At 51.0% G+C, this 15,921-nt stretch overlaps 1 protein-coding gene across 1 annotated transcript in view; it reads right to left on the bottom strand.

Moving 5' to 3' along the window:
- The window catches only part of SORCS2 (sortilin related VPS10 domain containing receptor 2), a 521,346-nt gene extending 507,409 nt beyond the window's left edge, over window positions 1-13,937 (bottom strand). The window contains exons 1-2 of the mRNA XM_057547088.1: window positions 13,669-13,937; window positions 9,605-9,795 (exon numbers count right to left, since the gene is read on the bottom strand). Coding sequence (XP_057403071.1) covers window positions 9,605-9,701 — 97 coding nt within the window. The 5' untranslated portion in view covers window positions 9,702-9,795; window positions 13,669-13,937. The remainder of the gene's footprint in view (window positions 1-9,604; window positions 9,796-13,668) is intronic.
- Between the last annotated feature and the right edge of the window lie 1,984 nt (window positions 13,938-15,921).

The raw sequence follows: 15,921 nt of genomic DNA, 5'->3' as shown, positions 1-15,921 counted from the left end.
CAGGCCGAATATATTAACCCACCAAGGCCACTGTCATTATTGCTACTGTTTTATTATAAGCTGAAACCTGAACCAGGAAAGGAAGCATCATGTGCAAAGGCCCAGAGGCAAGAGAGACGGGCTTCACCCTCAGAACCACCGGGGCGGGACCCGGCTGGAGCAGGGGCACATGGGTGAGTGTGCCAGACAGGCCTCCAGAGTCAGGTCAGGACAGGGCCCCATGACTGCAGTGGGGTTTGAACAGACATGGCAGAGTCAGATTTCCCTGTGAGCGGACTTGCTCTTGCTAAAGTGTGAAAGACACACTGGGGTGTATGAGGCCAATGAGGCAAGAGAAGGCTCTGAGGTATGAGACGGTGGGTGTCGGGGCCTGGGCAGGGCCAGAGGGAGGATGTCACAGAGACCAGAGCTATCTAAGAGGGAGAAACAGCAAGGCTGGCACGTGTCAAGGTGGGCGCAGTGCGGCTGAGGGCACTGGAAGCGTAGGTACCATCTTTCATCACCCATGGCACCTGGAGGCCCAGCCTTGGCTAGACAGAGCGCTCAACTCCAATTGGCCAAGGACACTGGGAACGGGTGCTGGGAGACAGACTCCCGCACCACGGAGCTCCCAAGTCCTACAGGGCCCCGCCTGCGCTCACGGCACAGTCCTTCTCATCTCCCTGCACACAAATGAAGATAATCAATCTCCATCTGGGGTAGGAAAAGGGGATAAGCATTGTTACCCACATGAGAGAAGTAAAAAGACCGCTCTGAGAGACAACTATGATTAATAGCCGGGGTTTTGATTTATGAGGGGAGATTAAAGGAACCCAATCTGGATCGCTAGAGGGGGTGAGATGGGCCAGAGCTGAGGGACGTGCAGCGGAGAAATTCCATTTCGGGGCTGATCTGTGGGGTAAGACCAGCAGAAACGCTGACAGATGAACACGCAGTTTGAAAGTAGGAAATGACTTTCCAATATTGAGAGGGGATTTCCTGCCAGGAGTGGAGAATCGCCCCACAAGCAGCAGAGAGCAGCAGCTCCCTCTCTGGACGTGCAGTTAACACAGGACTGCCACGCGTCTCTCTAGTGTGGAAGCCAGGCCCTTGGTGTCCAGAAGTCACTCATCCAGGGGGCCATGCAGGACTCAGGTCCTAACAGAGGTGACAGGAGGTTCTCTGACCTGGCCCTCGAAGGGGTCTGTAGCCGTCAGGGTTCTCCAGAGACACAGAACCAGCAGAGTGAATGTGCGTGTGTGTGCACAGAGAGAGAGAGAGAGAGAGAGAGAGAGAGAGAGAGAGAGAGAGATTTATTTTAAGGAATTGGCTCGTGTAATGGTGAGGGCTGGCAAATCCAAAATCTGCAGGGCAGGCCAACGAGCTGGAGACCCCGGAAAGAGCTGAAGGCCGTCTGCTGGCAGACCCCCCTCTTCCTTGGGGACTTCAGTCCTTTTCTCACTAAAGCCTTCACCTGATTGGGCGAGGCCCGCCCAGGCCACAGAGTGTCGTCTGCTTTACTGCAAGTCTACTGATTTAAATGTTACTTTCATCTGAAAAATACCTTCACGGTGACACCTGGACTGGTGTTTGACCAAATATCTGGGCGCCGCAGCCCAGCCAAATTAACACGGCAGGCAGACCCTAGCACATGCAGGGAGTGGCCAGCCCAGGAGAATCTGGGCTCCGACGTGGGGGCAGGTCACCTGACAACTCTCTCTCCTTGACACTGGGTTGGGGCCCCAGCTATGCCACTTACAGGTGTGTGACCTTGGGTGAATCACTGAACTCCTCTGGGCCTCAGTGTCCTCGTCTGTAAATGGGGACAATCACAGTGTCGACCAACAGGGATGGCTCAAACGAGATCAACACACACAAAGCACTTAGAGCTCACCTGGCTGGAAGTGAGCTACCGCTCGCTGCTCTATTACCAGGCTGCCCTGTGGCACAGTTTTTCCGTTCTTAAATCAGATCTAAACTCTTATACTTTGGGAAATAAAAACCAGCTGGAGACGTCCCTGATAGCATTCTGGATATTTTGAATTTATTTTTCTTCCCACACACGTATCATATGGTATAAATAATTTTGCTTTTTTCTCTTAAAATGTAACCATAAGCGTTTTCCTATATTATTAAAATCTTTCATCAGCCCCATTTTTATGAAAACGATATAAAATCTTCTAGCACATAAATATATAATAACTTATTTATTATCATCTATTGTTTCAAAATTTTTACTGTTGTAAACGATTTTCATAAACATCTTCTCACCTCTTTATTTCTTTGTCCAAATTCTTTTTCCTCCCTTAATTCCCCAAAGTGGAATCCCTAAACCAAAGAGGAAGGCTCTTGAGAAACAGTGATGAATCACTGTTTCACTTTGGGAAGTGATGAATCACTTCCCAAAGACTTGTTTTAATTCAGCTGCCTAAAAGCTGGGTAGTGGCCTGCTCTGCAGCTGCTCAGACCCCGCAATGTGCATTTTAGGGGCTACTCTCTGGCATCGTCTTAATCTCTTTTCTTTCTTTTCCCTTTAATGCCCACAAAGTTCTAGTTGTGAAAACTTTCAATCCCAGGCAGAGCAAGGTGGCACACACCTGGGTATTCATCATTCAGAACCCACAAATGATAGATTTTTCTTACAGTTTAAGAAAGTTCTTATAGTTTCTTAAATTCTTATAGTTTCTTACAGTTCTTACTGTCATTGCTTGAGGTCTTTTTATTATAAGAAACAAAACACTGCAGACACAGGCCTCCTTCATATCCCTGGGGCCTGTCCTCCCTCCTCTCCCAGGGCAACAATTACAGTGAAGTTGGTAGACGGACAGCTAGTCTACACCTTCACGACTATGTGTCCATAGAGAAGTTAGAGAATTGTTTTGGTGTTTTTGAAATGTATGTAAATGATGTAAAGCATTAATTCTGCACCTTGCTCCTTCCCAAATGTTGCATTAAAACAAACTAAAACACAAAATAAACAAAAAAACACCTCTTAAGGACCCTGACAGGACCTATATCACCTGCGCTAATAACATCACGTCCCACCATTTCCTCTCTTCCAGAAAACAAAGTTCATCATGGGTCCAGTAAAAAACATACAGATGTTTTTAATTCCCAGAATCACATGGTAATGAAAATGCTGCATATCAAAACTTGTAGAGAACAGCTAAAGTTGTTCTTACAGGGAAATGGGTAGCCTTAACAGTTTACACTGGAAAAGAATGACTGAAAACCAATGAGCTATAAGCATCTAACTTAAGACATAAAAGTAACAGCTGAATAAACCCCAAAAAAGTAGAAGGAAGAGGATAAATAAGTGAAACAGAAAACACAGAAAAATATAAATAACCAACGTCCATTATCTGGGAAGGCTAATGAAATACAGATACTAATCTCTGGCAAGAATGATCAAGAAAAAAAACACATAAATAAACAATATTTGGAATTAAATGGATACGACTATAGATATTAAAATTACTAATAAAACAATATGATAAGAATCTTCATGACAATACATTTTAAATTTAAAATAAAAGAGACAGAACTTCCCTGGTGGTGCAATGGTTAAGAATCCGTCTGCCAATGCAGGGAACACAGGTTCGAGTCCTGGTCTGGGAAGATCCCACGTGCCGCGGAGCAACTAAGCCTATGCACCAGAACTACTGAGCCTGCACTCCAGAGCCTGCGAGCCACAACTACTGAGCCCACATGCCACAACTACTGAAGCCCACGTACCTAGAGCCCGCACACCGCAACAAAGAGTAGCCCCCGCTCGCCACAACTAGAGAGAGCCCATGCACAGCAACAAAGACCCAATGCAGCCAAAAATAAATAAATTAATTAATTAATTAAAATAAAATAGACAAATTCCTAACAAGAACTATGACAATTGAACTTACTGAGGAAAAAATTTAAAATTTGAAGAGCCTCATGATTTAAAGTAGGATAACTGGGGCTTCCCCGGTGGCACAGTGGTTAAGAATCCGCCTGCCAATACAGCGGACACGGGTTCAAGCCCTGGTCCGGGAAGATCCCACATGCCGCGGAGCAACTAAGCTGTGCGCCACAACTACTGAGCCTGCGCTCTAGAGCCCGCGAGCCACAACTACTGAGCCTGTGCGCCACAACTACTGAAGCCCGCGCACCTAGGGCCCGTGCTCTGCAACAAGAGAAGCCACCGCAGTGAGAAGCCGGCGCACCGCAACGAAGACCCAACACAGCCAAAATTAAAATAAATAAAATTTTTTAAAAATAGGATGGGGCTTCCCTGGTGGCGCAGTGGTTGAGAGTCTGCCTGCTAATGCAGGGGACATGGGTTCGAGCCCTGGTGTGGGAAGATCCCACATGCCGCGGAGCGGCTGGGCCCATGAGCCACAATTACTGAGCCTGCGCGTCTGGAGCCTGTGCTCCGCAACAAGAGAGGCCGCGATAGTGAGAGGCCCGCGCACCGCAATGAAGAGTGGCCCCCGCTCGCCACAACCGGAGAAAGCCCTCGCACAGAAACGAAGACCCAACACAGCCATAAATAAATTAAAAAAAAAAAAAATAGGATAACTGAATCAATAGTTTCTCATAAAGAAAGCACCAAGCTTGAATGGTACCAAACTTTCAAGGAACAGATCATTCCAGTCTTATCCAAACTCTCCCATTCTGTGAGACTCGTATAACATGGATGCCAAAACCAGAGACAAAATGCATGAGAAAGAAAAATTTAGCTTATTTCACTCATAAACAAAGATGGAAAAATCCTAAACAAAACATTAGCAAGCAGAATCCAGCCGCATACACAAAATAAAGGTAAAAGTGAAATGTAAATACACCATGACCAAGCTGGGTTTATCCTGGTAATGCAAAGATGATGTAACATTAGAAATTCTTAAGTGTGGTTCACCATATGATCAGATTAAAGGGAAACATGATCATCTCAATAATGCATAAAAAGATTTTGATAAAACCCAACAACCATGATGTTAAATAAAACAAAAAGACATTTAGTAAATGAAAAATGGAAAGACATTTTCTTAACTTGAGAAGTGTATCTACCAAAACCTAAAACAAATGTAATCTTTCCTGGGAGAAAACTTTAGAAGCATTCCCTCTAATATGAATCAACACAAGGGGCTTCCCTGGTGGCGCAGTGGTTGAGAATCTGCCTGCCAATGCAGGGGACACGGGTTCGAGCCCTGGTCTGGGAAGATCCCACATGCCGCGGTGCAACTAGGCCCGTGAGCCACAGCTGCTGAGCCTGCGCATCTGGAGCCTGTGCTCCGCAACGAGAGGCCGCGATAGTGAGAGGCCCGCGCACCGTGATGAAGAGTGGCCCCCGCTTGCCACAACTAGAGAAAGCCCTTGCACAGAAACGAAGACCCAACACAGCCATAAATAAATAAATAAACAAATACTTTAAAAAAAAAAGAAAAAAAAAGAATCAACACAAGAAGTCCATTCTCCCTGCTTCTATTTAACATTGTACTAGAGATCCTAGCTACTACAGTAAGGCAAGGAAAATAAATACAGGTATAAGAAAGTAATAACGACTCTCATTCACAAACAACATATCTACATAAAGAACACAAAAGAGACCCACCATCAAATTATTAGAAGTACTAAGAGAATCCAGAAAGCTTTTTGGACGTAAGCTTTATAGAGAAGACTCAATTCTATTTCTATACACCAACAACAAAGAGAAAATGTAATTTTAAAAATATACCATGTAGAATATCAACACAAAATATTAACTACCTAGAAATAAATCTAATAACTATGTGCCAGACTTTTATGGAAAGATACTTTTGAGATATAATGCACATACAGTTAAACCCACCCTTTTTGGTGTACAGTTCTGAGTCTTCACAAATACATATAGTCATGTAACCACCAGCACATCAGGATGGAGAGCATTTCCATCACCCCAAAAAGTCCCCTTGTGCCCCTGAAGCTGTCCTCTTGGGCCCAGTGTCCTGTGTACCCAGTGGAATGTGTATGGTACTTAGGACAACACCATCCTATACCAAGGGGCTGAGCTAGGGAAGGGTGAGTGGTAACAAAGGACAGGATAGACAAGAATGTTCCATTAATGTGACCCTACTGGACAAAAACGAAGGTTCTTAGGCACAAAGCAGTTGACAACAGCTTTCCCCACACCCATGGATTTCTCCAACCTCTAGCCCTGAAGCCCAGAGAGGTTAAGTCATGAAACCAGAGTCACACAGCACCTCGGTGGCAGAAGTCCCAAACTCTCTGCCCCTCCACGGCCCGCAGACCCCCTGCTGTCCCCCGCCCAATCACAACCTCCCCATCATGAACTCTTCTTCCTGGCCTTTCTCTTCAGCCCAGAGGCCCAAGGCGTAACAAGAGGAGGCGAGTGCAAACACCACATGAACTTCACACTGACTCTTAAATGGTTTGGTGAAACAAGGCCTCCAAAGGCAGGTCTAAATTCTACCAGATGAGGTCAGTGGCTGCAGCGAGCGGGGTGGGAGGGACTCCGCTGCCTCTGGGCCTCGGCGCCAGGTCCACCACCAAAGCCCTTACGTCCCCAACAGAAGTGGTACCTGGCTTCCCGGCCCACCCCACCTGGAGATCAGGTGGGCCTCAGCGGAGTGGAGGACTCCATGCCCCATGCTCCTCCAGGGCTCAGCACCAAGTCATCGGCAGTGGGCCTGCCCTTCCCACTGCCCTGGTCCCGGAAGAGCCCCCAGAGGGCAGGAGCCAACCCCGTTCAGGCCGTGTGCCCAGCTCTCAGCGCAGTAACCACAGGGCATGTCTGCAGGTGAGTGGGTGGCGGGTGGAGACGGGGCACCCTCAGGCCTCCCCACGTAGACCTTCCCCTCTCCCCTCCAGGGTGGCCGCCCCTCCACGCATCGGCCTGCCAGGTTCCCACCTGGGTTCAGACTCCTCAGTGTTCCCCGGCGATGCCGTGGCCCTGCATGGTGATGGCCGGACTAGACCATGAACACCTCCAAGACAGGACACAGCTGGGCTCCAACCCTGTCTTCCCCACTTATTTGCTGTGTGACCTTAAGCAAGTCACTTAATGCCCCTCTGCCTGTTCCTCATTTGTAAAATGAGGTTAATAATAGCACCTAACTTACCACCTCACACCAGTCAGAATGGCCACCATTAAAAAGTCTACAAATAACAAATGCTGGAGAGGGTGTGGAGGAAAGGGAACCCTCCTACACTGTTGGTGGGAATGTAAGTTGGCGCAGCCACTGGAAAACAGTATGGAGGTTCCTCAGAAAACTAAAAATAGAAATACCATATGATCCAGCAATCCCACTCCTGGGCATATATCCAGACAAAACTATAATTCAAAAAGATACATGCACCCCTATGCTCATAGCAGCACTATTCACAATAGCCAAGACATGCAAACAACCTAAATGTCCATCAACAGATATATGGGTAAAGAAGATGTGGTACATACATACAATGAAATACTACTCAGCCATAAAAAAGAACGAAATAATGCCATTTGCAGCAACATGGATGGACCTAGAGATTATCATACTAAGTGAAGTAAGTCAGAAGGAGAAAGACAAATACCATATGATATCACTTACACGTGGAACCTAAAATATGACACAAATGAACTTATTTACGAAACAGAAACAGACACACAGACATAGAGAACAGATTTGTGGTTGCCAAGGGCAGAGGGATGGAGTGGGAGTTTGGGAGTAGCAGCTGCAAACTATTACACAGAGAATGGATAAACAACAAGATCCTACTGTATAGCACAGGGAACTATATTCAATATCCTGGGATAAACCATACTGGAAAAGAATAATAACAATAGCACCTAACTTGCATGCATTTTACTTTAGCAAATTAAATGAGCGAATACATATAAAACGTTTTTGACATTTATCATCTGTGTCCCCAGTGCCCAGGTCTCAGAAACACTTGTTGACTGACTCACTGACTGGGCAAACAACTTTGCCCCAGTCACCTCGCCATGGTCTCTTTCTGGTAATAATGCTGCAGGTGCCAAGCAGTGATGTGGAGGCCACAGAGTATAGACTCTGGAGCCAGGATGCCAGGTTCCAATCCCAGCCCCGCCAACTTCTTGCTGTGTGACACCAGGTGGCCCCTCAACCTCTCTGTTTCTGGGCTGTAAATGGAGGTGGTCATGTTCGTGCCCTGAAGAACAGCTGGGGGACGGCACAGAGGATGAGTAAAAGGTGCACGGTGAGCCCTCAAGAAGTCACTGTTGTTACGACCATTAATAAGTTTACCTTTCCTTGCCCTCCGCCCCTCCTCCTCCCTGGAAAGGCTGGGAAAGGGAGGCAGGGAAGCCGAGGACAGGAGAGTGATGAGGCCGTGATCACCCCGTCAGAAGGGGCTGATAAATGGAGCCGAATCCAGAAAGGATTTCGCGAGCCCCTCAAGTTGGCCGTAAATAAGGTGCTGGAGCTCAGGAAGGGGCTGCCTCGGCAGAGATAAATAGACACAGACGGCCCGCCATCCATCACCAGCAACCCCACCGGAGGCCCCAGCTCCGGGGCTGGCGTGTCAGTGGGCTTCAGGGAGCTCAGAAATTACCCCCCTTTCAGTGGGTGCCCCCTGAAGATGGGGGGCAGGGACAAGCCAGGCTGGAGGGGACAAGTAGAGAGACTCGGCAAACAGTGGAGGGGCCTGCAGCCCCCGAACATCCCCCAAGTCCCAGCTTGGGGCCAGGCTCTGCACTTAGCAGCAGAGACGGTGGAGATGAATACGGCCCAGCCCCGTCCCCAGGGAGCCCACAGCCTGTGAGAGCCATCGGGTGAGAGCCGAGCCCTGGAGCAGCCGATCCAGGGCCGGGACGCTGCCTGGAAGGAGGGGCCCTGACAGATCTCAGGCAGACCGGGTGCAGGAGCAGGTGCTGAGCGCGGGGAAGGGCCTTGGCGGGGTCCCTGGTCCTGTCCAGAGTGTGAGGAGGCAGGCGGAGGGGGCGGCGGGGGAGGCGGACAGGCCCAGGTCACGCCCGCACTGCCCTAGGGCCTCACACATTTGCTCATCTGACCCTACATCACCCTGGGGGCTGCTCTTATCCCCATGTACAGATGAGGAGACTGAGGCACAAAGAGGCTAAGAAACTTGCCCAAGGCCACTTGGCTAATACGCTGACTGAGCCAGGATATGACCCCCCCCCACCCCTGCCCAGAAGCCGGTGCCTTAATGCCCCTCGGGCAATAGGGAGCCACCGAAGGTTGGTGAGGGAGGGAGGGGCCTGGCTGCTCTACATGGGGCTGGGGGAGCGGGAACGGAGGATGAGGCTGGAGGTGGAGGCCTGAGCACAACCCAGTGCATGGCAGTGAGGAGCGGCACCGGGACAGCAGAGCCGGGGCCACGTCGGAGCTTGGCAGTGATGGCAGCAGATCTGCCAGCCCTGAGGGCGGGAGGGGCAGGTCTGCAAGCCTCCTCTGATTGGCATTTCCCACCCCTTCCTCACGAGGTCAAGGACAGGTGGCCCACAAGTCCACTTCCCAGCTCTGCTGCCAGGCCCAGCTGGTGCCCACTTCCTCCCTCTTCCCAGAACCCACATCCCCGGTCCAAGGCCGGGGCCTCCTGGCTGCTCTGAAACACGGCGATATTGATGATGTGGCTTGGGACACCCCATTTTCAAAAGTCCCCACTTTACCTTTGCTGGGGGAGGCTGGCCCCAGTCTTTGCTGTTCTGCCTTGTTGTTCACCTGCAGCTGAACTATCCAAAAAAGAGAGAAGCTGTTTCCCTCCATCGGGTCTGCGACGGGGGCAGGGAGGACAGGTGGGTGGCATCCTCCCAGCGAAGTCTACGCAGCCCCGCCCTGCCTGGCACAGACACAGCTGGGTCTGCAAGAGTAACAAAACATGAAATTCAGATTAATGTTCTGTTTAGTCAGGATGTGACTTTCAAATCAGGCCCCGAGTCCATTCAGATTGACTGTAACCCATCTCCCAGAGCCCATCAATCAGCGCCTGGTCCCCACACGGCCCGCCAGCCCCGTCGGCATCCAAGCAAGAGGCTTTCGCAGAGAAACCCAGCGCATCGAGACAGGCGGGCAGGGGGCTTTGTGCCAAGACAGGCAGGTTGACACGTCCCAGGCCCTGCCTTCCAAGGTCAGGGTCCCCCCCCAACCCCGACCCGGGCTTCCACACCAGCCTTCCCCCAAAACCTCCAGTTGATGTGGGGTTTTCCAGCTTTCTGGAGGTACAACTGACAAATGTGTAAGATATTTAAAGTGTATGTCACGGTGATTTGATATACGGATACACTGTGGGAAGATTCCTCCCATCTAGTTAATTAACACAGCCGTCACATCACACATTTATCATTTTTGCCTTTCTTTCTTTCTTTTTTTTTCTTTTTCTTTTTTTTTTTTTTCTTTTTTTGCTGAGAACATTTAAGGTCTACTCTCTTAGCAAAGTTCAATTACACAATACAGTGTTATCAACCATAGTCACCATGTTTTGCGTTAGATCCTCACCCCTTATTCGTCCTACAGCTGAAAGTTTGTAACCTCTCACTAACCTCTCCCTCTTCCCCTAGTCCCCCACCCCCCAAGCCCTATTGCCCTGGCAATGACTTTTCTACTCTCCGTTTCTATGAATTTGACTTTTTTTTAAATATTCCACATATAGGTGATACCAGGCAGTATTTGTCTTTCTCTGTCTGACTTATCTCACTTAGCATGGCGCCCTCAAGGTCCAGCCATGTTGTCACAAACGGCAGGATGTCCTTTCTCGTGGCTGGATGATATTTTGGTTGTTTTTTTCCCATTAATTTTGCTGCACTTTGCCATCGGCTACCATGGGTCCACACGAGAGCCAAGAGAAGATGCAGTCACTGGCCCCTTCGATGCATTCACCTTTCCATGTGGCCCCTCCGGGCCTGGCACTGGCCAGCTGAAGGCTGTCCCTGCACGGGGACACCAAAGACGCTGTGACCTGACGGCGTGCCCTGTTCCTGGCACCTCCTATCTCACGCTCACCTCTGGCAGGTGCTCGACTCTCCTGACAGCCATTTCCGCACCTGAGAAATGGGGCGACACCACCTCCTGCAGAGACCTGGCCGTGCCTGCATGTGATCGGCTCAGCGACGCTCAGCAAGTATTTATTCAGGCCTCCCACGTCCCAGGCCCCATCCTGGGCGGGTAGCGGGGTCAGGGGTGGACACCAGAGTGAACACACGGACCAAACTTTCTGCCCTCACGCAGCTGACGCTCCAGGCAGTGGTTCTTAACAGGGGTGGGTTTTTTCCCCCCAGAGGCCACTTGACAATGTTGAGATGCGTCTGGGATTCACAAGCCTGGGGGTGGGGCTGCTCCTGGCCTCGGGTGGGCGGAGGACACAGATGCTGCTCCACGTCCTCCAACGGGCAGGGCAGGCGCCCCACAGAGGGTGACGCAGCCCAAAACAGCAAGCGTGCCAATGCTGAGGAGCACTGTTGTACGGCAAGAGACAGTAAACGAGACAAACGGAGAAAGCAAACAGACTGCTGGAAAGTGCTAGGAGCTGAAGAGTCAGCCCCGCACATGGAAGCAAGGGCCAGTCTCCGTCTTTCCCAGCACAGCAAGAATGAGGTTTCGCAGGGGGGACATGCCCCCAAGCCTGAGACCCCGAGGCAGGCTGCCCGCCTGGCACTGACCCAGGCTGGAGGTGGGCCACGGTGGCTGCCGGTGGACGCGCCTGGGCCCCCAGAAGCCCCGCTGCAGCCCTTACAGCAGGCCCCGGGACCCAGAAGCGAAGGGGGCCAGGCCCCTGCCCCCCGAGACCACCAGCCTAGCAGAGCAAACTCACACACCGTGCCCGGTGCCCTGGCCACCTGTGGGCTGTGTGCTCTTCAGCAGGTGGCCTGACCCTCTCTCCCAGCCTCAGTTCTCCCATATGTAAAATGGGGACAGTGGTGGCACTATTTTACGGTCAAATGGGACCTAGTCACAGGAGGTGCTCAGTCAAGGGTCACTGGTGTCATGGTACACAGTGGGGGTGGGGGGAAGGTTCTGGAACACTGAGAGGAGGGAATGGTGAGTATGCCATCGGGACACAGAGGAGCTCAGAGAGGCTTCCCTGGGAAGGGACACCCACCTGGGGTCTCAAATGCAGAAGTTCACCAGGTAGTTAGATCAGGAAGGAAAGTAAGACAAAGGGACCCACTGGGTGGATGTCACTGGGGCGTACGTGTGTGTGTTTGAGAAGAAACTGGGGAACAGGGAGGGACAGGGCAGGAGATGACACTGCAGCCCAGTGTCCTCACCTCCTAACTGCCCCTGACAGTCTGCTCTCGACTCAGCAGCCAGAGGTTCCCGTGAAACCCAAAGTCTGACCTTTCCCTCCCATCACAGGCAGTGTGCAAGCCACGTCCTTACAAAACACCACAACCTATTAGGACTGACATGCACACGCTGCTGTATTTAAAATGGATAACCAACAAGGACCTACTGTAGAGCACAGGGAACTCTGCTCAATATTCTGTGATAGCCTAAATAGGAAAAGAATTTGAAAAAGAATGGATACATGTATATGTAAAACTGAATCACTCTGCTGTACACCTAAAACTAACACGACATTGTAAGTCAACTGTAGTCCAATGTAAAATAAAAATTAAAAAATAAAACCCACAGCCGACACTACCCAGACCTCACCCTCTCAGCCCCTCTCTCTTACTCCCCCACGCCCCCTCTGCTCCAGCCACACTGGCCTCCTTGCTGTTCCAGAAACACTGCTGGCACACTCCTGCCTCAGGGCCTTTGCATCTGCTGTGCCCTCTACCAGGAGTCCACTCCCATCTGTACTCCAGGGTTTGCTCCACCCTCCTTCAGGGCTTTGCGCAGTCAGTGATGATGTCACAGAGAACATGACCTTTGAGCTGGGCCTTGAGGGAGAGTAGGGGTTTGTCAAACGGAGGAAGGGAGCCCCTTCCACGCAGAGGGGTCCTGCATGGCTGGAGGGTGCTGTGTGGGAGAGCACGGCAGACGGAGCTGAGGCCCAGCAGGGAGGCCTGTTAGAGATGACCCAGAGGAGAGAGGCAAGGAGGAGCTGCCACACCTCAAAGGTGTGGAGCTCGGAGACCCGGAGCTATCAAGGAGGGGAGCTCTGAGGGTCTGGCCCCATCCGGAGCGGAGGAACAGAGATAGCATCCACAGACACCATCTCCATCCCATGTCACTTATCCTCCTTGGAAAGAGAACCCAGCAGGGCTGGACTTTCCTGGTGGCGCAGTGGTTAAGAATCCGCCTGCCAATGCAGGGAACATGGGTTCAAGCCCTGCTCAGGGAAGATCCCACATGCCGCGGAGCAACTAAGCCCCTGCGCCACGACTACTGAGCCTGCGCTCTAGAGCCCGCGAGCCACAACTACTGAAGCCCGCCTGCCTAGAGCCCGTGCTCCGCGACAAGAGAAGCCACTACCATGAGAATCCCACGCACCGCAATGAAGAGTAGCCCCCAGCTCGACACAACTGGAGAAAACCAGCGCACAGCAATGAAGACCCAACACAGCCAAAATTTAATTAATTAATTAATTAATTTTTTTTTTTTTTAAAGAGCCCAGCAGGGCCAAACGGCTTGCCCCACCTCCAACCCAAGGTAACCCTGTCTGGATCCGGCTGCATCACTCCCTTGCTTTCCTTCACAGGTAAGTCGGCATCATTGCCAAAACCTCCGTATTTTGTTTTTAGGTTTGTACGTTATGGCGCTTACTGACTCTATAATCTTTTAAACGTACCTTGTCTCGCAACATCATACTGTTAATTAACATCATCTGTTCCGTCGCACACAACTGCGGCTGTTGATTTTGCCGGCTGTGTGGCATTCCACCGGGTGACTATTCCGTAGCTGACTCGTCCAATCTCCGGGCGACGTGCACCGGGCTGGTTCCCAGGGAACCAGAGCTCTGTGAGCGAACAAAGAGCTGCTGAGAACACTCTGCCGCGCGGCTCCTGCTGTGCGGGTGGAACTGCTGGTCCTGAGGCACTGAAGGCCCACCTTTAGGAGATCCTGCCAAGCCTGTTTCCAAAGGGCTGGCACCAACTCGCACGCCCACCCGCTACGGACAAGCCTCCCGATTGGTCCACATGCCTGCCAATGATTGGTCGGGGCATAGGTACGTGATGTCCATCTGGCCAATGAGATTGAGGAGAGGGCTGCCCCAAGGGATGCCGGGAGAGTCCCTTAATTCCAGGAATGACTCGTAGAGAGAGAGAGCATCTCTTCTTTCCCTCTGGACATCATTGTGTTCGGATGTGATTCTCCAGCCACTTTGTGACCACCAGGAACGCCCAGCGGAGCAGAGAAATGGAAAGATCTGGGTCTTAGCGTTCATCACGGAGCCCCTGAATTAACCACCCCTGGAGCTGCCCTGCCTTTAGGATTTCCGCTTGTTACAGGGAACTGTGAATTTCTTTGTTGTTTTAGTCATTCTGAGCCGAGTTTGCTATTACTTTCCGTTGAATGCGCCCCAGCTGCCTCCCCACCTCGTTGTCCAGCAATCCCGTGGTGACTCACTCTCCTTTTCAGCAAATTCTTTTTCTGCTTAAATCAGCCAGAGTTGATTTCGGTTACTTACAGCTTAGAACCCTGATGATACAGAGGAGAGTCTGAACACAGGCCTGTCTGCCAACGAGCAATGGCGTTGAGACAGAAATGAGGGAGTGTGCTCGGAGGTGGAGATGAGAGAAGGTGGAGGTCCGAGGGTAAACCACCCCCTCTCAGGTGGGAACCTGGGAGGTCACAGGGCAAGAAAACAGCAGGGGGCAGATCTTGGAGGGACTTGAACACCGAGCAGAAGAATATTGAGTTTATTCTTAAGGTCATGAGATTTTGACCAAAAGGGTCACCTACTGGAATTGACATTTCAGGGAATTTGCCTGGACTTAGGGGCCTTGAGGAGGGGCCTCTGGCATCCTCTGAGCTCCTCCCGTGGGCCAGTCAAGTCCCCACACCATCTCAGCGAATCCACACAGCTCCCTTCTGAGGGAGAGATTAATCTCTTTTCCAGATGAGAGGTCTGGGGTGCAAATCGGGAAGCGACCTGCCCACGCTGGCCAGCTGGGTAGGGGCACAGCGAGAATTGACAGACACCAAACCTAGGCTTTTTCAATCACATCCTGCTGCAACCCCATGCATTAGAAGAGAGTTTGCACTCCAGGTCTGATCCTGCCAAAATCATCTGTGCCGCTCCAGGAAGGGAGAAACCTCTACACCGATCAGCAAAATGTTTCTGTAACTCTTAAGAGCCAGTGACCAGGTCACTAGCTTTAAGGCTGTCTTGTCACACGGCTGCCAAGGCCAATAAGTGATATTCCATCTTTTTATGCAACATTAATTTAAGCAAAGCCTTTGCCAAATGACGATGCTCGTTTGTGTAATAAAGGAAGTTGAAGACATTTTAGAGCAACGCAGGAGCAGTGAGGGAGAAAGGTCAAACTTTGTCGGGGTCTCAGGGCAACCAGGGGTAGCTCTTAGACCCTGGCCTGGGAGGCAGAGTCCAGAAGCTGTACTGCTTCTGCAGGCAGCTACAGAGAGAGGAGTCTGCCAGGAAACCCCCAACTGAGCTCTCTGCTAGCCTCTTCCCAGCCTGAACAGGGTGCACAGGTCATGGGAGCTGTGAGGCTTTTGCAGAAACTCAGGGACAGTGATGAAGAGACAGCAATTCCTGCCATCTGCAGGGGCCAGGCACTCTGGGGATAGATGCTGTTTGATTCTCTCAGTCACCCCCTAAGGTAAGTGCTGCCCTTACCATCCTCATTGTATAGGTGGGAAACTGAGACCCAGGGTTACTGGGGGACTTGCTCAAGCTCACACAGCTGACAGGGCCTGGACCCGAGCCCAGGGCTGTCTGATTCTGAGTCCAGTCCGCTCACCTGCCCCTCACTGTGTGAGCACAGAATGACCAGGGTGGCTTCGTGGAGGAGGAGGCATTTGTGCTGAGCCCTGAAGGGTAAGTAAGAGCCAGAGCGGTTTAGGGCAGGGAAAGGCC

This window comes from Balaenoptera acutorostrata, chromosome 5 (assembly GCF_949987535.1).
Source record: "Balaenoptera acutorostrata chromosome 5, mBalAcu1.1, whole genome shotgun sequence".
NCBI classification, from domain to species: Eukaryota; Metazoa; Chordata; class Mammalia; order Artiodactyla; family Balaenopteridae; genus Balaenoptera; species Balaenoptera acutorostrata.
This window is presented reverse-complemented; position numbering and strand designations above follow the sequence as displayed.